The following is a 22,816-nucleotide window of genomic DNA, read 5'->3' as shown; positions in this document are numbered from 1 at the left end:
TGGGGGTAATTTTCATTTTTAATTTCAAAAAGAAAAAAATATATATCTGTGGACGCCAGGAAGGACCTTGGACCTGAGCTTGCTGGCTCCATCTCTGAGTTTTAAAGTTGTTCGGTTTTATTGTTTGTTCTTTCTCTGGGGTTGGGTGGGGGGCGTTCTTTGGAAGTCCCTCGAGATTCTGCCCCCTGCCGCTCCCTCCCCACCCCCTCAGCTGGGCCCTGTTTCCCTGCCGGGTGCAGCTCCGGGGGCAGCCAGGACTCGGTGCGCGCACGACACGGTAACTTTTTAACTCGCGCCGGCGACAGTAGAGTGCTTAATCCGAGGTTTTTAAATAAAAAGGGCTCAGGGGTTGGTTTTATTATAACGTTTATTTCATTTCAGATTTCATGCGCAATTTAGCAAACGCTAGACAGACTTGGGCGATAAACACTTTCTTTTGTGGGGGGAAAAAGGCATTTTTATACACCATGCTTAATTTTATTTAGATTTAATAGCGATATCAGGGGCCCTTCAAAGAAAGTTCTGTTTTTCCTCCCTTTCTAAGGGTGTAGGTCTGCTAGCAAAGTCGCCTCGTGCTATTTTATGCAGAGAAAATGAAAGGCCTCTCCCCTCCTCCCGCTCGCACTTGCTCTTCAGAGCGGAAGACACACGCACGCACGCACAGGCCCGCGTGGGCATGGGCACACGCACACAGAATCAGCACTCTCCTCTCCCCTCCAACTTCCAACTTCTAATTGCAAGATAGATTTCAGCCTCGGTGGGGATCAAGAAGATCTAAACATTTTAACTAAGATTATTGGGATAAATATTTCATAAAGAGCAGGGCAGATATTAAATTACTCCTATTGATTTTAGTATCACAGCCCAATTCCGTTCTTTGGCCTCTTCAGTTTAATTGATCTCTTAAGGAGGCCAACTTCGCGCCGGGAGAGGGCCTGGGCCTTGGCCTCGGTGGCTGGAGCAAGGTGCTCGGGTCGACCCGTGCGCCCTTTACGCGCGGGTCTTCTCGGGGCTCCCGGCCGCTGCGGCTACTACGCCTTGGCGGCTCCCGCGCTGGGCTCCTCCGACGTACCCCCCCCCCCCCATCCCCGCACAAAGTGGCAGAGTGCGCGAGGCTGAGAACCGGAAACCCCAGACAGTGGAAAGGAGGAACAATTGCGCGTGCCCTACTAAAGGAGGAAAGCGGAGGAGCCCGGGGCTCTCCAGGAGAACCCTAACTTCGGGGTCCCGGGTCTGCTTCAACCTCCAGAAAGAGCCCACGCCTGGCCACCTTAGGCGCCGCCAGTGGAGAGCCGAGGGAGGGTTCACCTCAGGGCCGAGGAGCAGTAGGCACTTAGAGACTTTCCGTGGCGCGTCCAGGGGCTTTGCCAGGCGACCCCATTGTCTGAGCGCCCCGCACCGCTCGCCGCCCACCTCCCCGCCCCCTGCCCACCCGGCAGGTCTCGCTGCAGTTGGGGGTGGGGAGTTGAGAACAGTGTGAATGGGAAAGGGGGGTGAACAAAGCCAAGCTCCCGCCATTCTCCTCCGCCTGCGCCCTCTCCAGCCCCATGCGCCCGGAGGCCAGGACGCGCCCCCAGCGCACTGGCGCCGGACCCTGAGGCAAGGCGGGAGCAGGGGACCCCAGAGCTGGGGCAGTGCGGGTCCGTGGCGGGGGCCTCAGCAGCCAGGACCCGGGACCACCTTAAGAGCGAGCCCCGCCCCGGGCCCGGAGCTTGGGCGGCGCTGATTGGTGCAAATGTAATGGCTGAAATTGATTGCTGAAATGCAAAACTTGTTGCTGCTTCTCCCGGCGCTGGGCGAGAGGCAGACAGAGAGGGGAGCCGAGACCCTCAGAACGCCCCACGCAGAGCCCCCCCCGCCAGCCTGGAGTGGGGTGCGCGGACCCCCCAGAGCTGCTCCCGCCCCCCTCCCCGTTCCCGGCTCGGAAAGCGCAGCCTGAACGCCTCAGCTCGCTGGCCCGGCGTGGCCCCCAACCCGCGTACGCCCCCCTTCCCCGGGTCCGAAGGGGACTCGCGAAGCACCTCGGCGCGGAGGCAGGGAACCGGAGCTTTGGAGCCACCCAGCCCTTCGCCTCTGTACTCGCCCGAGCTTGCAACGGGACGCGGAGACTCCCGCGAACTCAGAGACCGAACGGCGGAGGACAGAAGCAGCAGGCGGCGGACGTGGCCGAGAAGCGGCGCGCTGGGGCGCAGCGCACCCGCCGCCGGGCAGGGGAGCCGCGCCTTTCCCCCGACCCTCCGCTCCAATCCCGGCGCCTGCCGCCTCCCCAGCCCCGCTGCTTCCTCGGCTCGGGGACCGGCGCCGACGATGCCGAGTGGGGCCTCTAGACCTCCGACCCGCTGAAGAAGCAGCAGCCGTTCGCCCGGGGCCGACCGGGACTGTGCGAGCGGATCGTGCTCGGCGGAGGCTCGGGCTGCGGAGCGCAGGGACTACGGGGGGGAGGGGGGAGGGCCTCTCTGTCGGTGCCCCCACGCCAGCCGCCGCCTTTAAGGGTCTCCCTCCCGGCCCTTAGCAGCTCCACGCGGACTCCGGGAGGCTGCGGGCGGCGTCCTGGGGCTCCCCTACCGACCCGATCGGACTTAAGAAGGTGATCGCTCGGCTTTCCCAACCCCCTTCCCGCCCCCTTTCCCCCCACATAACTTTTTGTCTACGTTCGCCCGCGGCTCGGTCCCCTCTCCGCAAACCCACCCGCGGCTGTGCCAACCGCCTGGGGCATGGGCCCCCCAACGCGGCTCCCGGAGGCCCCGCGGCCTCGCAAGATGTGAGAGGCCCGCCCCGGGCAGATCCAGAGCTTCGGGAGAGGAGCTGATAGCCCCCAGCCTCCCCACGCCTGGCGGGGTGGCGGTGCGCGCTGCGCCCCCGCGGTGCCGAGCGTCCCGGAGCGCCCAATCCAGGGCAGGAACGAGTAGCTGGCCGGAGGCGCGCCGCGGAGAGCAAGCTGTCATGCCCTATTGATCCCCCCTAGCCCCCCGCCAAGTATGTTTGGGCTGGACCAATTCGAGCCCCAGATCAACAGCAGGAACGCTGGCCAGGGCGAGAGGAACTTTAACGAGACCGGACTCAGCATGAATGCCCACTTTAAGGCTCCTGCTTTTCACACGGGGGGGCCCCCTGGCCCCGTGGACCCCGCCATGAGCGCGCTGGGCGAGCCCCCGATCTTGGGCATGAACATGGAGCCATACGGTTTCCACGCGCGGGGCCACTCGGAGTTGCACGCAGGGGGGCTGCAGGCGCAGCCGGTGCACGGCTTCTTCGGCGGTCAGCAGCCTCACCACGGTCACCCGGGAAGCCACCACCCCCACCAGCATCACCCCCACTTCGGGGGCAACTTCGGTGGCCCGGACCCGGGGGCCTCGTGCCTGCACGGGGGTCGCCTGCTTGGCTACGGAGGCGCAGCCGGCGGCCTGGGCAGCCAGCCGCCCTTCGCAGAGGGTTATGAGCACATGGCGGAGAGCCAGGGACCGGAGAGCTTCGGCCCGCAGCGACCTGGAAACCTCCCGGACTTCCACAGTTCGGGTACCTCGGGCCACGCCGTGCCTGCCCCATGCCTGCCGCTGGACCAGAGCCCCAACCGGGCCGCTTCCTTCCACGGCCTGCCCGCCTCCAGCGGCTCTGATTCCCACAGTCTGGAGCCCCGGAGGGTGACGAACCAAGGAACCGTCGACTCCCTGGAATACAATTACGCGGGCGAGGCGCCCTCGGGACATTTTGACATGTTTTCGCCCTCTGACTCCGAGGGGCAGCTGCCTCATTATGCAGCGGGTCGACAGGTTCCCGGGGGCGCTTTTCCGGCCGCCTCGGCCATGCCCAGAGCCGCGGGCATGGTGGGCTTGTCCAAAATGCACGCCCCGCCACCGCAGCAGCCACCGCAGCAGCCACCGCAGCAGCAACAGCAGCATGGCGTGTTCTTCGAGCGGTTTGGCGGGGCCCGGAAGATGCCTGTAGGTCTGGAGCCCGGGGTGGGCTCCAGGCACCCGTTGATGCAGCCTCCCCAGCAGGCCCCGCCACCCCCCCAGCAGCAACCCCCGCAGCAACCGCAACAGCAGCAGCAGCCTCCGCCACCCGGGCTTCTAGTCCGACAAAATTCGTGCCCGCCCGCGCTCCCGCGGCCCCAGCAGGGCGAGGCTGGCACGCCCAGCGGCGGCCTGCAGGACGGGGGCCCCATGCTGCCCAGCCAGCACGCGCAGTTCGAGTATCCCATCCACCGGCTGGAGAACCGGAGCATGCACCCTTATTCCGAGCCTGTTTTCAACATGCAGCATCCCCCTCCGCAGCAGGCGCCCAACCAGCGGCTGCAGCATTTCGACGCGCCCCCCTACATGAACGTGGCCAAGAGGCCGCGCTTCGACTTCCCGGGCAGCGCGGGAGTGGACCGCTGTGCTTCGTGGAATGGTAGCATGCACAACGGCGCTCTGGACAACCACCTCTCACCCTCCGCCTACCCAGGCCTACCGGGAGAGTTCACTCCGCCTGTGCCCGACAGCTTCCCCTCGGGGCCTCCCTTGCAGCACCCAGCCCCCCCGGACCACCAGTCCCTGCAACAGCAGCAGCAGCAGCAACAACAGCAACAGCAGCAACAGCAACAGCAGCAACAACAGCAGCAGCAGCAACAGCAGCAACAGCAGCAGCAGCAACAGCGCCAAAATGCGGCCCTCATGATTAAACAGATGGCTTCGCGGAATCAGCAGCAGCGGCTGCGCCAGCCCAGCCTGGCCCAGCTAGGCCACCCAGGGGACGTGGGCCAGGGCGGCCTAGTCCACGGCGGCCCGGTGGGTGGCTTGGCTCAGCCGAACTTTGAACGTGAAGGCGGCAGCGCGGGTACAGGGCGCCTGGGTACCTTTGAGCAGCAGGCGCCGCACTTGGCACAGGAGAGCGCGTGGTTCTCAGGCCCGCACCCGCCGCCAGGAGACCTGCTGCCCCGCAGGATGGGTGGCTCAGGCCTGCCCGCTGACTGTGGTCCGCATGACCCCAGCCTGGCGCCTCCCCCTCCACCCGGTGGCTCTGGGGTGTTGTTCCGGGGCCCTCTGCAGGAGCCGCTGAGGATGCCCGGAGAAGGCCACGTGCCGGCGCTGTCCTCGCCGGGCCTGCAGTTCGGGGGCAGCCTGGCCGGCCTGGGCCAGTTGCAGTCGCCTGGGGCGGGGGTGGGGCTGCCTAGCGCTCCTTCGGAGCGCCGGCCCCCGCCGCCGGACTTCGCTGCGCCAGCGCTTGGGGGCCAGCCGGGCTTTCCGTTTGGCCCAGGGAGCCGGCAGGCCACTCCGCACAGCGGTCCAGGCGTGAACTCGCCCCCGAACGCAGGCGGGGGCGGCAGCAGCTCTGGCGGCGGCGGCGGGGGCGCTTACCCGCAGCAGCCTGATTTCCAGCCCAGCCAGCGCACCTCGGCCAGTAAGCTGGGTGCGCTCTCTTTGGGCTCCTTCAGCAAACCCAGCTCCAAGGACAACCTGTTCGGCCAAAGCTGCCTGGCTGCGCTCTCCACCGCTTGCCAGAACATGATCGCCAGCCTCGGGGCCCCCAACCTCAACGTGACCTTCAACAAGAAGAACCCACCCGAGGGCAAGAGGAAACTGAGCCAGAACGAGGCCGAGGGCGCGGCAGTGGCCGGCAACACGGGCTCGGATTACTTCCCGGGAGGGACTGCTCCTGGGGCCCCAGGACCCGGAGGCCCGTCGGGGACCAGTAGCAGCGGCTCCAAAGCCTCGGGGCCGCCCAACCCGCCCAGCCAGGGGGACGGCACCAGCCTCTCCCCCAACTACACCCTAGAATCAACGTCGGGGAACGACGGCAAGCCGGTCCCCGGGGGAGGTGGCCGGGGACGGGGTCGCAGAAAAAGGGACAGTGGTCACGTGAGTCCTGGGACCTTCTTCGACAAGTACTCGGCGGCTCCGGACAGCGGGGGCGCGCCTGGGGTGAGCCCAGGACAGCAGCAGGCTCCAGGCGCGGCTGTCGGGGGAAGCTCTGTGAGCGACGCGCGCGGGGCGCCCACGCCCCACGAGAAGGCACTTACGTCGCCGTCGTGGGGCAAGGGGGCCGAGTTGCTTCTGGGGGACCAGCAGGACCTCATGGCGTCCCTGGACGGTGGGGCCAAATCGGACGGTAGTTCACCGCACGTGGGTGAGTTCGCCTCAGACGAGGTCAGCACGAGCTATGCCAACGAGGACGAGGTGTCGTCCAGTTCTGACAACCCCCCGGCCCTGGCCAAAGCCAGCAGGAGCCCCCTGGTGACCGGCTCGCCCAAACTCCCTCCTCGAGGGGTGGGCGCCGGGGAACACGGACCCAAGGCGGCCCCGCCCCCACTCGGCCTGGGTATCATGTCTACCTCTTCCTCGACCCCCGACAGCTACGGCGGGGGCGGGGGCACTGGCCATCCGGGCACCCCGGGCCTGGAGCAGGTCCGGACCCCTACGAGCAGCAGCGGTGCGCCACCGACGGACGAGATCCACCCTCTGGAGATCCTCCAGGCGCAGATCCAGCTGCAGAGGCAGCAGTTCAGCATCTCCGAGGACCAGCCCCTGGGGCTTAAGGGTGGCAAGAAGGGCGAGTGTGCCGTCGGGGCCTCGGGCGGGCAGAATGGAGACAGCGAGCTGGGCGGCTGCTGCTCCGAGGCCGTCAAGAGCGCCATGAGCACCATCGACCTGGACTCACTGATGGCGGAGCACAGCGCCACCTGGTACATGCCAGCTGACAAGACCCTGGTGGACGGCGGGGACGAAGACAAGACGCTGGCGCCCTGGGAGAAGGCCAAACCCCAGAACCCCAACAGCAAAGAAGGTATACCCGCACGCGTTCCCTCTCCTTCCCGGGTGACCCGCCCCGGGCGCTGCGCAGGCCTGGGCCCCCGGGCCTCGGGTCCCTTCGGGTTTGGAGGGCCCAGGGCCCCACTCAGAGCTGGGTACCCCTCCACTGACTACACCAGGGGCGGTGGGGCCACCCCCCACCAGGTGCCGCCAGGTAGATTCTGGCTCCGTAGGATTGTGAGAACTTAGATGTCACTCTTTTGGGAATCTCGGTCGAGTCACACACGTTCTCCCCGGGCCCCGACACCCCCAGTTCTAGCCGAGCAGTGTGCAGCGCTCGGAGAAGCAGGTCACTTCTGCACAGTAAGACCCCCCCTCACCCTCCACATTCAGGCTGGTGTCACTTCTTAGGAGATGTGTGTCCCCTCTCCTGGCAGGACACCTGGAAAGTTCTGTTCCTGCCTCCCCACCCTTTCCTAGGTAGCCAGCCTGAGGCTTGAGTGCGCTCAGGTGACCGGCATCCTCCCGGGAAAAGTTGCCAACCCTGGTGTCCGGCAGCATCCCTCCCAGGCAAGGCCTCGGTTGACGTTAGTTCCTAATGAATCGCTGTTTTGTCTTCTTCTTCAACTGTTGGAGTTTCATGAGAAAACACAAAACCAAAGACCTGCAGACCTGGCGGGGTGAGGGCAGCCGGCCACCTTGCCAGGAGACATCTCCTTGACATTTGATGGGAGTTTCCTGGGGCTGGGGTGAGGTCTGCTTGGCAGAGACCAGACCCTTCCATTAGGAAATCATTTGTGTGTGGGGATCTGTATATATATTCCTAAGACACAAAGGACCTGCCTTTGTCAATATCTCGCTTGCCTTTGGTGACAGATGTCTGGTCTCCTTTGCATTCTAAGCACCCCTCTCGCCAGGCCTGGAGGCCTTAAGGTGGGAGGGGCGGGGGCAGGTCCTTGGAGGGTCAGTCCTGCTGAAGTGGCACTGGTTCTTTTCAGCCTCAAGGTGACTGGGCTGTTGTAGGTATCCGTTTTATTTGAATGGGACTTTATTTAAAAGAAAAAAAAAATAGAGCTACTAGTTTCTTAAAATTAGATAACATCAGCCCCCCGTCCTTAAGCCTTAGTTGATTTCCCCGGGTTTCACTGGGTGCGATATTTCCCTGGTGCCAGTGGCTGGCCATTCAGCCCTGGCCTTCCAAACAAGTGGCCCTGGATCCTATAGCTCTCAAGCTTATCGTTTGTTTCCCTTCTCGTTCCTTAGCCAGCCCCAGGTCCCCAGGTCCCCAGGTCTCCAGGTCCGGCGATCTCTTGACCCTGGGTTTGGGGTGAGGGTCGGTTTTAAGGGGCTGTAAGGAGCGGGGCGGGCGGGGAGGGGGCCGAGAGCCGGTGGTTGGAACTAGGGCGTCCCGAGGTGCCCATCCCGGGAGGATGGCTTCCCCTGTGGGTTTTCCGATGCATGAAAAGCCCTGGCTGCTTTTCTTTGTTCCCGGTTCCTGCCCAGCCTGGGCCGCAGGGCCGCGCTCTCATTTGAAGCCGGGTGTTTAGCATGCACAGCAGACTCCCTCTGCCCGGCACCTGCATTCTCCAGGCTGGTCCCAGGCAAGGCCATAAATTGGTTAGTTTGGGACCCCGGCTCTTGTTTCTTTTCCTCCTTTTGAAAATGGACTTGGACACGGCATCCTGCTTGCGGCCCGCCCCCGCCCCCCTTCCCTTTTATTTTCTTGTACACAACGTCTCGATCTGGCCCCGATCGATAGCTGGTTAGCACACATCTCAGCCCCTGTCACTTCTACCTGGCCTGGCCTGGCCGCCCCTCCCCCTCCCCTTCTCCCCCCACCCCTCCAGTACTTAAGAACATATTGGTCCAAAAATGGGTGAGAAAAGTTAAAAAAAAAAAAAAATACAAAAAAACAAACCCATCATCCCAACCCAATTTAGAGAATTCATCAAGAAAACAGGTTAGCACTTTCCCATCCGGGTCAACGGCCTTCCTAGGCGGAGGAGTCTTGGGTGGTTTTCATGGGATTTTGGTTTTTAGGGGTTCCCCCCACCCACCCGCTCCCCAGCCCTCGCTTGCCGGGGAGGGGGCTGAGACTCGGGCTGTGCGGGAAGACCTGTCCTTACAGAAAGGTTTGCTTTGCTTTGCTTCATTATCACCCAGGAGAAGATGTATTTGGGGGGACGCTGGCTGGTCCCTTTAGGCTCCAGGTACTTGGGTAGGTAACCCGAGGCCCTCTGACCCCTGTGGAGGAGAAGACGGGGGCTTCCCTCAGGGCCCGGCGAAAGGGACAGTCACTTGACCTCCTTTGTTTTCTTCTGTGATGTGGGAAGGAGAGTTTTCCTGGATGCAGCCCGAATGGAGGCTGTTCAGAGCTCCTGAGCCTCAGGGCTGCTAGTTAAGGCTTTATAAGGTATGTGCCTCGCTTCCCGCTCCCTTCCTGGTAGTAAATAAGGATGATTAAACTTTTCATTATGATAACACCCCCCGTTCCATCTGCACACGTCGTATAAATAGGTGCACAGAAGCTTTCCGCAGGCCCCTGAGTCCCCTGACTGAAAATCAGAGTGAAGTATGCCACTTCCAAATAGAGTCAGGGGAAAAAAAAAAATTAAGGCAAAAACATTCCGCTTTTCCTTAATAAACGTGTCCCTGGTCCCCTTAGCCGGGAGCGCTGGTGTCCAGTGGCTCTGCACACACCTTGTCCAGGTTCCAGCCCAGCGAGCGCACTGCCCGCCCTCCTGCCCCCTTCCCAGCAGAGCCCATTTTGGTCATGATATTTTATTTTGTCACACCGTAAAACACGCCAGTACTAATGTGATTAAATATTAACACCGTTTCTGAAATTCTCCGCTCCGATGACAAAATACTAGTCGGTATTTAACAAAATGATCCGTGCTCGGGTTGAAGGAACGAATCGGTGTTCAGGACTGCACAAGACGTGCAGTCACGGGGACGTGCCCGGATTGTCTTATGGGCTTGCGATGTCCTTTGGAGGGGGAGAAACTTGATTGGCAAGTTGCAGTTCTGGAAGAGTCTGGGCCGGACTCGCATGTGATTGTGATTTCTTAAACCAGGAGAGTCAGCCTCTTGGAATCTGCTTCCTCGACTTCCTACCCGGCTGCCCCCTCCCCCCACTTCTATATCATGAAACTCTTCATCTGATCACGGGACCCCATGAAGTTGGGATGGGGGAAGGCTGAGATGATCCGTAGGGGGGAAAAATGAAATAAAAACCTAGCCTGAGTTTGGGGCCTATTCAGAGATCCAGTAAAGTCCGCCAGGGTGACGTGAATTTAAGAATACTTTGCAAAAATCTACCCCTTGTCCTGGGGATCAGTGTGTGTGTGTGGCTCTGGAGGATTCCAAAGGAGAGAAAGGAAAACATCATGATGGGGTAGAGATGGGGGCATGAAGTTGGAGAGGGTGGTTCTCCCAGCCGGGGCTGACCGTCTGCATTTGTTCCTGAAAACTTCCTTCAGTGGGGGGTTCTGAAGACCGGGGGGCAGCCTCGAAGGGTCCTTTCCACACGCTGCAACAGGGGTGAAGTCAGGATCTGCTCGGCCCCTGATCTTGCTCTTTTTGGAAGTCTGATGTTTTTCCAGGGATGTGGGAGAAATTTTTGGAATGTCATGCTTCTCTCTCGGCGTTCCAGGCGGAGCCCAGTTAGGCCGGGCTGAGAAACTCTAGGCGGGCAGGGAATTTCTTGCAAGGATGACGGACGTGGGGCAGAGAGGGTAGGTCCCAGCCTCCCAGCCCTGAGCTGTTTCTCTTAAATCCTTTCCTTCCCCCTCCTCCCTCCACCAGGCAGAGAATTTTTCAGGCTCACTTACTCCCACTTGTTTGGGAAAAGCCAACAACGTCCCAGTCCTACCTCCCCGGGAGCACCCAGCGCAGGATCGCGTGCTTCCCACCGTGGAAGGACTTGTGCCTCTGGAAGACGTGACCCAAAACTTTGCAGGTGTTCATCGGGGGTAATGTAAACAGATAGGGGCCCCTTTGTGCAGCTGACTTGGGGACCAGCCGCTCCCTGGCCAGCCTAGGACATACAACTACTGTTATTGGTTCTCTTTCCATATTTCTTGCCTGTCATAAACCTGTCTGCTTGGTCCGCCTCCCGACATAAAACCCCAACCCAGAATACATCTGCGATTATATATTTCTACTAAATATTAATAAAGGACAAGGATGTTTTAAGGGGCTGGAGCTTAGCGGGGTTGAACTTCTCGTGGTTTCTGCTACTTGAAATTTGCTGGCTGTTTGGATTTTAAATACCTACTCCATTCTAATATGCAATATACGATTAGATATTCTCCCATGCAGACCTACAACTTTTTTTGGAGATTGCAGATCTTTCCTCTGGATAGCTTTCTTTCATATAAAATTCATTTAAATTTCTGGGGAGGCCCCTTCAGACCGGAAGTAAGAGACTGTTGAAATTTACTTCTGTTTTATTGCGGGTTCGAGGAAAGGAGCGTAGGTTGGTTAATCTGATTTCTCTCTGTAGCAATGAGATTCTAGGATTCCTGATATGATTTTGTTTGCCTGACAGAGGTATTTAAATTTCCACAAAGAATCTTAATAGGTCCTGAAAATACAGCGCCTCCCGCCAAGAAGTTAACTTGATACCCTCCGCTGATATAAAATATATATCTTTAATAAACAGTCCGGGAGGACTGAGTGAAATTGGAGGAGGAAATTTCTTCCCACTCTGGAAGGGCAGACTCGAGTGTGTCGCTGGGATTTCACGGGATCTTCTAAGTTGGCTCTATGCTGCAAAATTGAGCAAATCACTGGTGGCCTGTTTCTCTCCACTTGAGTGACAGTGACGTCGGCTCAGGTTCCTTGCCCAGGGAGCGATCTGCTTTACCGAAAGCATTTAGGAGATAAATGCTCTCAGCCAGGAATACTGTATTTACCTCTGTTTGGTTAATTTTAGAGATTAAAAGGCTGTAGCTTTATATAATAGGATCAAATGTCTGGGGAGCATGTGGGGACAAGCAGGCCTTCCTAGCCCATTGCCACGTTAACACACCAAGTCCTCCCACATCCAAGGGTCCTCCACTGATCAGGCGCCCCGTCGTGGGTGCATGCGCCTTGCCTCCTTCTCTGGACCCTGCCTGCTCCCGCCCCTGTTCCATCCGGGTCTTGGGTCTGCAGGGGCCAGAGAAGCCCGGCTCCCTGGTCTTGACTGCAGTCAGGGCTTCGCCTTGCTGGGGACTGTGTGTGTTAGGACGGTGTCTATTTTTAGGTGCATTTGGGTGGACAGGTTCGAGCGTGGGATTTGACGGCTGGTGGCGGGGATGTTGATGTGTACTCAGTGTGATGGAGCAGAGGGAGCTTCGAAGCGCAGTGTTCCAGTTTCCTCACCTTCCCCAGCCCAGGAGAGTCAAGCCAAGGGGTCTGGGGTCTGGCTTGAGAGGGTGTAGCCCAGGCGGTGACAGGTCAGGTGTCAGATCCCCCAGGGGGCAGCCGGGGAGAACAGGGTCCCGGTGGCGCCCCGTACCCGCGCACCTGCCTGGCAGAGTGTGCGTCCATCATCTCTGAAGCCCTTCTTCAACTTCGCCCTTAATCTGCTTTCCCAAAGGCGACGGGGACGCCGGCTCACCCTCCAGTCTCAATGGCCTTCGCTGACAGTTTCTGATTCTGCAAAAGACTGAATGAGTCCTAAAAATAGAGAGGAGGATTTTGAAGATCCTAATTACGAAGTCTCGGCTCCTGGGCTGTGGTCGCCTGGGATCGGGGGTGTTTCGGGTGCAGCCCCACGTCCCCCCTTGCGGGGTTTGTGCGTGAGCGTGCAGAGCCTGGGGGTGTCTCTCGGGCTGTTTCCCGCAAGGGGAGGAATCTTGGAATCCGTGGTCCCCTCCCCCAGCCTCCCCAAGTTGTGGGAAGCCGACGCCGCTTCTCATTTATGGAAATGCCTCTCCTTTATTGTCATCTTTTTGGTACCAACAACGACACTGGGCTTTGGAATTCGTCATGGCCCTGCCTGCGGGGCCCCTCCAAGTCCTGATGCACACAAGCCCAGCCTGCATTCACTTAGGGCCCCCTAGAAGGCCCGCCGGGTTGGGAGGATAAGCTGGTTCTGGGATCCTGGCCCGGTGTGATGGTGGCCCAGTCGTGTCCTACACCTTCCGGGAACGAGCATCTAAGACGTGACCTCACCTGAGGGCCAGTGGCTCCGGAGGCTGTGGGTGAGCAGGCAGTTAGTGGGCATGTCCAAACCCCAAACTTATTTTGTATCCAGGATTGAAAAGCAAACGAGTTCTTTTGGTTGTTGTTGGTTTTTTTTTTTTTTTTTTTTTTGGTATAAGGGATTGAACTCAGGGGTACTTGGCCACCAAGCCACCTCCCCAGCCCTATTTTGTATTTTCTTAATAGAGACAGGGTCTCCCTGAGTGGCTTAGAGCCTCGCTGTTGCTGAGGCTGGCTTTGAACTCGCCATCCTCCTGCCTCAGCCTCCCCAGTCGCTGGGACGACAGGCATGAGCCCCTGCACCGGTTGTAAAGTTAAATCTGATCTGTGCGGGTGGAGAGGGGTGTTTGAAAGACATCCTTTTCTCGGGGTGTGAGGTTTGAGGAGACCCGTCGGCTTGGTTTCCTGGCCTGAAGTTTCATCAGCCGCCTCAAGAAGTAAGTGGTATCCGCTTCTAGAATCCTGTCTGCCCAGAGGGGCAACCAGGGGGAGAAAGGGCCACAGGGTCCCCCAGGCCTCACCAGGCGGGGTCCCACCGTGGGCCTCACAGGCCATCTTGGACTGGCACCCTGGGTCCCCAGTGAGTGACACTCGCCCCCAGCTCCTCTGCCTCTTGGCCGAGAAGGCTGCTCATCATCGTGTCCTCGCACAGCCAGAGCAGAGAGCGCTTTACAGCAGTCGTGCGCAAACGGCCCACGATTTATACATCATCGTTGGGACCCAAACGCCCTTTAAACCTAAGGCAATTGAATTTAACAGTTTCGAGGTCTTAGCACATTCCTGCTGGCTCTCTCTGAATGTCCCAGAAGGGACATCTTACATGGAATGAATCGGTCCCAAAAAAGGAAGGAAAAAAAAAAAACAAAAACAAAACCCAATAAATGTCTCCATACAAAGTCCCCTTGTTGGGGCGGGCAGCAGGGTCTTATGTTCTTACCTTACGAGCTCAGGTGTCCAGCAAACTCACATTGCCCCGCTTTCCCCAGAGCATGCGGGACCAACCGTGTGAACCGAGGCCTCCGTCTTCTTTGCCATCTTTGACCTCTCTGTGGAAAGTTCTGGAACCCTCTCAAAAATGTCTGCTCCTGGGGTTCTGATCCCTCTGCGGGCCTGGTTGTCTGTGTTGCCGTCTGGCTTGCTGGCCTTCGGTGTGGGGGAATCGTGGTGCGTTAGAAAAGCATTTGAGGAAACAGCCCCTGGGTGAAGGGGACCTGGGGACACGGTAGCTCTCAAGGTCTCTGTGAAGCTGGGTGTTTGAAGACACCGGAAGAGAACCGAGTCCTGTTTTCTCTCGCACGTGTGCATGACGGACCCTGCATGGCTCCTCAGAACCCCGAGGCTGGGGCTGCCTCCGGAGGAAGCGAACCCTGGCGCTTCTCTAGCTTCCTAAATTTTTTTTTTCCTGCTCCCTGTTCAGTGTCCCGTCCCGTGTCCTCCCCAGTGGCCCTCCAATGTGTCCGATCCTGAATAGTTAAAATGACGTTTTCCTTCTCAACACTGAGAAGAATTTAAAGAGTCTTCCAGCACATAAGTTTTCATTTGTCCGTGACCAGAGGTCCCAAAACTCTTTAAGAACAGAAGACACCATCCTGGGGCCTTTCGGACACCAGTGGCTTTGGGTGTGCGACGGGGAAGTGCATCTGTCCTGCAGTTGGGGCCTCCGTGCGCTGGGTCTGGCTTTCCCGGTTAGATTTGGGAGCCCCTGGAACGTGAGGGGACAGCTAATGAGCAAACTTCACACACGCGCGCGCGCACACACTCACGCACTCGCACACGCACACACAGCTTCTGCACATCCCGTCATTCAGGGCAGGGCGAGGTGTCACAAAAAGATATGACCCTTTTCAGTTACTGTGAAACCCTGTTTTCAGACGCCCTTGGAGCCTGGAATACGCGCATTGTCGCGTGATTGGCAACGACCACCAGGAATAAAACACTTCTTCAGGACCATCTTATGATCAGAGGCGGGTGGGGGGCTCTGCACAAAGCAGCCTGCTTTGAAATTCGCAGGGCTCAGCCTTCTGGAGAGAGCCCGAGGATTCAGCGCCAGGCTGCTGGGTTGTCCCCTGTCCTGCTCTCGGGGTTTCAGACAACCTTGGAAATGCAAGGGCCTGAAACCCACGTGGACGCCACCTCACTTTCCAGAGCGGGGACCCTGCGCCCTGCAGCTGGGGAGACTGGATGGAGCTTGGGCGCAGTTGATTTTCTTGGGGTGGCGGGTGGATGGACCCGGAAGGACTAAGTCCACCAGGGTTGAGAGGTTCTTTCAGCCTTGGGATTTAGCAGTGGAAAATAATGTCTAACCGTTGAGGCATTTCTCAGGCCTGTGGTCAAGGCTGGGGGATGTCATTGCTCAGGGGCTGAAACTTTTTGTCTAGGCTTGTCCCCCCGGAGCTGGGGACTCCCAAATGACCACAGATGCATGGGGGGAATAGACAGGGAGGACCAGACTACACTGCCTAGTGGGTCTCTCAGCAAGCGGGGCCTGTTTCTGTTTAGCGAGTAGCCCAGGCAGGCGCTCAGGGTGATGAAGAGGCCCAGACGGGTCCCCCAGAATCGTGGCCAGCTCCTGCAGAGGCACATCCAGTGCTGAGGATGCCCCCCATCAAAGAGGGGGTGGGAAAAGCAGCGACCTTCCCCCTGGTGACCTGCAAGGTGACCATCGGAGCTTGCTCAGCACCCAGCCCCTTCAGGAACAGTGTCGGCTTTCCCGGGCATCGAAGGCAGGACCCGTATATAAATATACTATATGTTATATGTTTTTTCCTTTTTCTTTTCCTGAATGGCAGGGAAAATGGGAACCAAAGTCAGACAAATTCAGCAGGAGGAAGGTTTCCCTGTCTCGAGATAAGCCTCACGTAGGAAGGAGCGGGAGCAATCAGAGCCACCAAGTCCCTCCCCGTCGGGGGACCCGGATCCCAGCCATCCGGAGGCCCCTCAAGCCCCTCATTGGCTAAACACAGACGGACCCTCTCCATCCCCCGCAACTCTGGGTGGCTGCTTAGTACTGGAAGGGAGTCTGCAGTCCAAACTCCGGCTTTATAATAGGGGAGCGATTTCACGATCCTTCCGCCGTGACCCTTTCCCAGTGGCCGGGGCCCCAGCTCTGTGTCCCTGGCAGGGTCTGCCTGCGAGCACGCGCACACCTACCCGCCAGGCCCGAGCAGCCTCAGGAAGAAATGCAAAAAAAAAACCCCTGCTCCAGCCCGGCTTCTTGCTTCTCCAAAGTTTGGGCCCCATTCGGTTCGAGGTAGAAGCTTCTGGATCTCATCGGGGGTCAGTTCTGCTGACTCTGTCATCCAGTTAGGGGCTGATGGGAGAGGCCTGTTGAGTTTTCGGGCACGTTTTACTGTTAGGGGTCAGTTTAGCATGTATTTTGTTCTCAGGGTGCAAGAAGCATTGTGCAGGGATGCGCTGCGCGCGCCTGCGCACGTGCGGGAGTGGGGCGCACTCTCCCCTCGCGGGAGGACGGCCCCCAGTCTGGGTTCCCGCATCTCCGCAGGAAGAGGGGCCCGGGAGGAGGGAGAGGAAGCCCGCCGCTCCGCAGAGCGGGCCTCCAGGTCCCTGGGGACAGCCGGAGACCAGGGCTCCCAGCTGGTCCCCGGGTCCTTGGGCGGCGGAGGGTCCACGCCTCCATTCTTAGTGCGCTGGGGGCGGCGCTGGGCGTGCAGCCGGGGCTCCCGATTCTTGGGGTCCTGGACCTCCTGGAGCCCCCACTCTGCCCCGCCGCTCTGACACACGGTGGCGGGGGACAGCGCGTGTGCGGGTGTGTGCAACTTTTAACAAATGCATGGTCTGACTTCCAAAGAAGGAAGAAAAAGTGTGCAGAGTCTCAGAAGCTGGGGAGGAAAGAAAAAAAAAAAAAAAAGGAAAGAAAAGCAGGGCGACCCAGCTGGCAGCTTTGACTTTTCTAACGCCAAACGGGGGCCTGTGTCACTTTGACAGTGCGACCTGCAGCGGGGCCCCTGGCTGCCCCCCTCGTGGTGCGTGGGCTCCCCACCGTCTGCCTGTCCCTCCGCTTCCAGAGGCGAGTTGAAGTTCTGCTTTATAAAAATCAGCTCCCAGCAGAGACGCCCTGGCTTGGGCGGTGAGCAGGCGGCTGCCCTTGCACCCCTTGCACCCCGATTTCTCCATGCCCGGCGCGTGGCTTTCGGCCGAGCCTCCTCCTTGCAGAGCCCGGCTGGCTGGGGGGCTCTGGCCCGCAGCCAGCTCGAGATGAGCTTGACTCCCCGGGGAAACGGCCCCTGGAGAGCTGAGGATGGGATTTTTCTTTTATGGGGACCCGTTAAAGTCTAATGGACGCTGGTGTCTGGCCTCGACTTGGGAGAGGGTCTTTATCTAACCCTTAAAACCAGAGTCGTTTCCGGTAATTACAGCACCCCAGGCCGGACCACTAAATCTTCCAGAAGCTTCTGGGGGGGGGGGGGGAGTGCCGGGTGGGTCACACCTGTTACCTGGATCAGCTGTAAGGGTGACATTTCTGGACTCCTGGTTTTAAAGGAAGAATTTATGGGCCAGACAGGGCCCCAGGCATTCTTGCCCAGAACCCTCCCAGCCCTGCATTTCCTTAATGAATTAATTTAGCTTCCCGACAGTTGGTATTAAGTAGTTATTTTGGGAAGCCAAGGGAGAAGGAGCTGGAAGACTTTTTTTTTTTTTTTTTTAAACATTTTTTTTGGGAAAAAAAAAAAGGTAGTGTATTTTGAAGTTTGAGAGGACTTGGGGGGGATGTCAGCCACAGCCGGCCTGCCCCGTCCCCACCTGTGACTTTCTGTCTCCTTGGACAGGTTTTTATCTCCTTCTTCTTTTTCTGTCCTTAAGAATGGCAGAGGTCACTGCACCAGGTCTTGTGTGTGGATACTTGGAGATCGCTCTTGCTTTCCCGCCTGAGAGGAACAAGGTTTAATGGGAAAATAGCTGTCCTGTTCTCTTGGGGTGCTTGCTTTCGAGTTTAAAAATAGTTTGTTTGGAAATCCAGGATTTCGTTCTTTGCCTGTTGGATGGAAGCCCACGGTGCGCCTGCGTGGAAGGCCCACACGGCTACCTGCGTGAGGAGGGGTCAGAGGGTCACCACCTCGCCGCCCAAAAGAAACTGTGGTTCCCAGCCGGCTAAAGGGACCCAGGGTACCAGGGATTGAGCCCAGGGGTGCCTAACCACTGAGCCACCTCCCCAGCCCTTATTATTTTTTATTTAGAGACAGGGTCTCACTGAGTTGCTAAGAGCCTCACAAAGTTGCTGAGGCTGACTTTGAACTTGCAATCCTCCTGCCTCAGCCTCCCGAGCTGCTGGGATGACCGGTGTGCGCCACCACACCCAGCCCTGGACATTTACTCTTAACTTAAAACATCTTGTCTTTTCCTTCCTCACCAGCAATTCCCCCTCCCCACCCCAGCAATATTTATTTCTTCCTTAAAAAAGGTCCCGTTTGCCGAGGTCCAGTGGCGGCGTGCGTCCAGGGCTTCTGTGGGAAGTGGGTTGGAGGGTGATTTCAGCCCTGAGCCTGGTTGTCCTGGTACTAATGGTCGCAGGGCCTATTACAGAGAGTCAAAGAAGATTGTAAATGGCTTATGCAGAAAAACCATTTAGATAAAAAAGCAATTTTCCCTTCTGCATAAAGTGCTAAGAATTAATAGCACATTCTTTCTAAATGGGTATTTTTATATTATATTTCCCCCCTAATGAAATTCTTTTCCCAAACAGAAATATGTTTCATTTTAAACTTTAGAGTCAAATTGATCTGTTTTGAAGCCAGCGGAAACCGGCGTCCGGGGGCTGCCCAGGCCCCTTCCCTGCCGACTCTGTCCGGGAGTTTTGAGGATAGGGTGATCTGGAGGCTGGCAACGGAGGTTCTAGCCTCCGCTGTCCACGCTGACACTGGTCTTGCCAGGTCAAGCCGGGTTTGCCCTTCTTGTACCTGTGGTGGGCTTGGGGATGTTTGGGAGTGTTAACAAATAGACAAACTGGTCCTGAAATCTGAGCTGTCCGTCAGGTGCCGGCTCCCCTCTGTCTGGGGCGTTCCCATGATCCTCTGGGTGTGTTTGCCTGTCCCCGGAGCCCCTGCCCTGCCCTCCTTTACGTGACAGCTGGGGAAGGGGCTGCTGTGGTCCTGCAGGTACCCCCACCCCAGGGCCTGCCTACGTGGTCAATCTGGGAGGAGTGGAAATTCAGAACTTCTTAGAAGGCCGGCTGCACACGGCCTGGCAGGAGCTTGTGGCGGAGCCTCCTGGAAAGTCTTTGGGAGATGGCTGGGCCAGTGTCTGCTGACCCAGTTTCCCCTGCCCGGGTGTGTGGATGTGGAGTCTTTTGGCAGCTCAGGTCTTGAGACTTGAAAGTGCTGTAGGAGAGCGGCATCCTGAAACCCTGCTCATGGTTCTCAGTCAAAATGGCGCTTGGGTGAAAGTTCAGGCAACTTTTCCAAAACAGGAAAGCTCTTCTTCCATGTTTGTGCCCTTCCATGCAACATTTTCCAGCTGAGAAAGCTAAGGCCCAGAGAGGGCAGGCAACTCCACTAAGGCCACACAGCATCGCTGCAAAGAGAGGACTGGGTCATGGCGCTCTTGGCTTTGACCTTCTCCTGCTTCTTGACCACCCCCCGCTCCCTGGGAAGGTAGGATCTGATTTCGCCTGGCTCAGCTTGGTGCGGACCAGAGCCAGATCTCTTTTAACCAGAAGTTTCTCAGCCTTTTGGAACGTGTCATGACTCACAGCTGCAGATGGAGGCAGCATTCATCCCCCTTCATCCTGCAGATGATTCTTGACCTTGGGGAAACCTTGACAGCACCGCATCCCGCCAGAGTGCTCCGGGTCTCAGGCCTGGTCTTCTCACTCCTATGAGCTGTGTGGCCTTTGATGAGCCACTTCAGCTTGATTTCCTCACTGTGGGTGGGGGAGTCTCTTAGGAGGATTGGAGACTGTAGCCAGCGTTATAATAACGTGATTAAGAGCACAGGTTCTGGAGCCAGCCCACCCGGGTTCAAACCCCAGCCACTCGCCTTCCTAGCTGTGTGACCTTGGGCAGGTTACTTAACCTCTCTGTGTTTCCCGTTCCTCCCTGGTAAAAAAGGATAATAATAGTTCTTATCTCATGGGGACAGGAGGATCCACTGAATTAATAGTGATGTGAGTTGATACTCAGAAGCCTGCCCAGCACGACACAAGTATAAGGCCAGCACCAGTCTTTATTGACCACCTACTGTATGCCAGGTGTTTCGTACATGGAACCTGGCCCCAGGGCCTTGCTCAGGACAGGGGATGCTGCACGAGTCCCCCTCCCTACGGCCTGGCTGTTGGCCTGGCACGTGGCCCTGAGGGGTCAGGGGGATCGCTGGTGTGACATTCCTCCTTGTTGGGGGCAGACAGGCAGGGTCGCTGGGATGGGGTGGCCCTGGGTGCTTTCCTTCTGCCTGGCGGCTCTCCCAAGACTCGGCCGCCCTGTGTCTGGAGGAGCTCAGGAGAGCCAGCCCCCGGGGTTCGTGCTCTGCCAGCCTTGAACAGTCTGGGAGCTGCGATTGGAAAACACAGCCCCTGCGCTTGGCCCCGGTGGGGGACTCGGGGACCCGCCAGCTTGGGCCAGTGAGACGGAGGGAGAGGGGTTGAGAGTGAGCCTCCCTGCCTTGGTCAGATCCGGAGGGTTTCCGAGTCAGGCAGGCCCGGGTTTGAATCCTAGCTCTGCTGTGTGACCATGGGCCAGTGGATTCACTTCTCTGAGCCCTGGTTGCTTTCCCTGCAAAACAGTTAAAATCCCTGTGATTTCTCAGAGAGTTGCTTCTGGCATCTTCTGGTTGGAGACCCAGGTACTGCTCGCTCTCCATGATGCCCAGGTCCATCCTTACCGGCCCCTCGACACGGAATCCTCCAGATCCGAAGAGCCCTGGGGCCGGCGTCGAGAAGCCCCCAGTTCCAGAGAGCGGCGGGGGTTAGACCGGAAGTGATATTCAGGATCTGGTCGTGGAGTCTGGTGGGAAGAGCGGCTGGGTCAGTCGACAGGCTCTCAGGAAGCTCCTCGGTGGGGCGAGGCCGTGGGCTCCAGCAGGGAGCCAGAGACCAAGCCCCTGCTCTCACCGGGAGGGGCAGACGGACAGACAGCCAAGGTCCATGTCACCGTCGGGCAGGGGCGGGCAGGGCACCAGGTCTCTGTGGGGTGTGAATGAAGGGGAGGGTGCTCAGAGGTGACCGCTGCATGGCCGGCTCTCTGGGGGAGGAAGTCAAAGCCTGTCGCTTTACAGGCTGTAGTGCGGTCCCCACGGGCAGATCCCCCCATCGGGCCGACTTCAGGCTTCCAAGGTGATGTCGGCCCTGCCCGATGGCCAGGTTCCCAGATCTTCACCCTGGAGCCTGCCGTGCGGAGCCGTGCGGGAAGGGTGTGAGGGAAGGGAACAGCAGGTGCGGGAGGCCCTGAGGCAGGACTGAGCCGGGCTGTTCCAGGAACAAAGATGGGGTGTTGTTCAGGGAGAGAGAGTCAGATAGGCAGCCCTCTTAGGCACCGCCAGTCAGGCTCGGCTTTGATTCTGAGTGTGGCGGACGGCAGCCAGGAAGCAGGGGACCCGAGGCACGTAGTAGATGTGAGATTAACGGTGGTTCCGCCCCTTCCACAGTGTCCAGGGGAGAGGGTTTTCCTTCCCTGGGGCACGTCCCCTCCAGCCCTCAAGATGAGGGGCTCAGTCTGCCACAGACGGGGCGGGGAGGTGAGGGGCGCTCCACTTCTGCCTGAGCTGGGCAGGTGGCAGTCTGTGTCCCTGTCTGGGGGACTCTGTGTCCTCCTGTCCCCAGGCATTGCTTTGCAGGCCTGGCAGGCGCCATCCGGCGGGGACACCTAGGCCTGCAGGCTGGACCTTGGGCGACCCAGACCTGACGCCCGCCTTCCGGAGGCGGGGGCTTCTCTGTGCTCTTCCTTCCTGGCTCTCGGGCGGCAGAGAGATCACCGCAGGTTGTGGTCAGTGGCGCTCAGGCCGGGCCCCATCTCACAGATGAGGAAACCGAGGCTCCGAGATGCACATGAGTGTCCGAAGGTCGCCAGCTGCGGGGAGGCAGGGTACCATGCCCACCACCGGGCCTGTGGGGACCTGGCTCCGGACCCCCTTGCCCCTCCCGGCAGTGGCCAGCAAGGCCCTTGGCTGGCCAAGTGTTTGCCATTTGCTTGTCCCAGGTGACAGCTGGACGGCGTGGTGGGACTGGGGAGCCCAGGTCTCTGGTCCGTCCGTGGCTTCATCAGGGCAGCTCAAGGGTACTGTGGTCAGGAGTGGGGCCTGTAGCCCAGATCTGCTGGGAGCCCAGGGGCCTGTCCTGACGGGTCCCAGGGACCCTGGGCACGGCCACTGAGGCCTGGGCTGCAGGGGCAGGCTCAGGCTGGGACCTGCCCTCCTCCTCTGTGGTCACCGTGGCCTGGGGTGTGGCCGCCGTCCCACTCCAGCAAGGCCGGCCGGGGTCAGAGCCCGTCCCGGGGACCGCCCGCGTGAGTCGCCTGACGGCTGGCCATCGCGCTTGGCTCTGTGTCCTGGACGTCGGGGACGAGGACAGCAGGCGGCAACCTCCTGCTGGTGACCCCCTGGCTACCCCAGGCCTCGGTCTCCTCAGCCGTGATTCTGGGCAGGGGGAGGATTAAGGGGGATAATGAAGGGCGCCTGGCATGTCACCAACGCCACTAGGCCTGGGCATGACCCACCTGCTGTCCTGCTCCTGGGCAGGGGCACGGGGCTCCAGGGGAGGGCTTTCCGTGGGTGGCAGGAGCTGTGCCTGGTTTGGGGGGTCCCCCCAGAAAGCTGGGGGTTCTACTAGGGATTGAACTCAGGGCACTCGACCCCTGAGTCCCCTCCCAACCCTGTTTTGATTTTATTTAGAGACAGGGTCTCGCTGAGTGGCTCAGGGCCTCGCTGTGGCTGAGGCTGGCTTG

The 22,816-nt window shown here is 59.1% G+C and overlaps 1 protein-coding gene across 1 annotated transcript in view; it reads left to right on the top strand.

Annotated features, from left to right (window-relative positions):
* The first annotated feature begins 1,754 nt into the window (after positions 1-1,754).
* Positions 1,755-22,816, top strand: part of MN1 (MN1 proto-oncogene, transcriptional regulator) — a 41,468-nt gene continuing 20,406 nt past the window's right edge. The window contains exon 1 of the mRNA XM_079149948.1: positions 1,755-6,765. Coding sequence (XP_079006074.1) covers positions 2,979-6,765 — 3,787 coding nt within the window. The 5' untranslated portion in view covers positions 1,755-2,978. The remainder of the gene's footprint in view (positions 6,766-22,816) is intronic.

Source organism: Sciurus vulgaris, assembly GCF_902686455.1.
Source record: "Sciurus vulgaris genome assembly, chromosome: 8".
Classification (NCBI taxonomy): Eukaryota; Metazoa; Chordata; class Mammalia; order Rodentia; family Sciuridae; genus Sciurus; species Sciurus vulgaris.
Note: the sequence above shows the minus strand (reverse complement) of the source record. Positions and strands in the feature narration are given on the sequence as shown.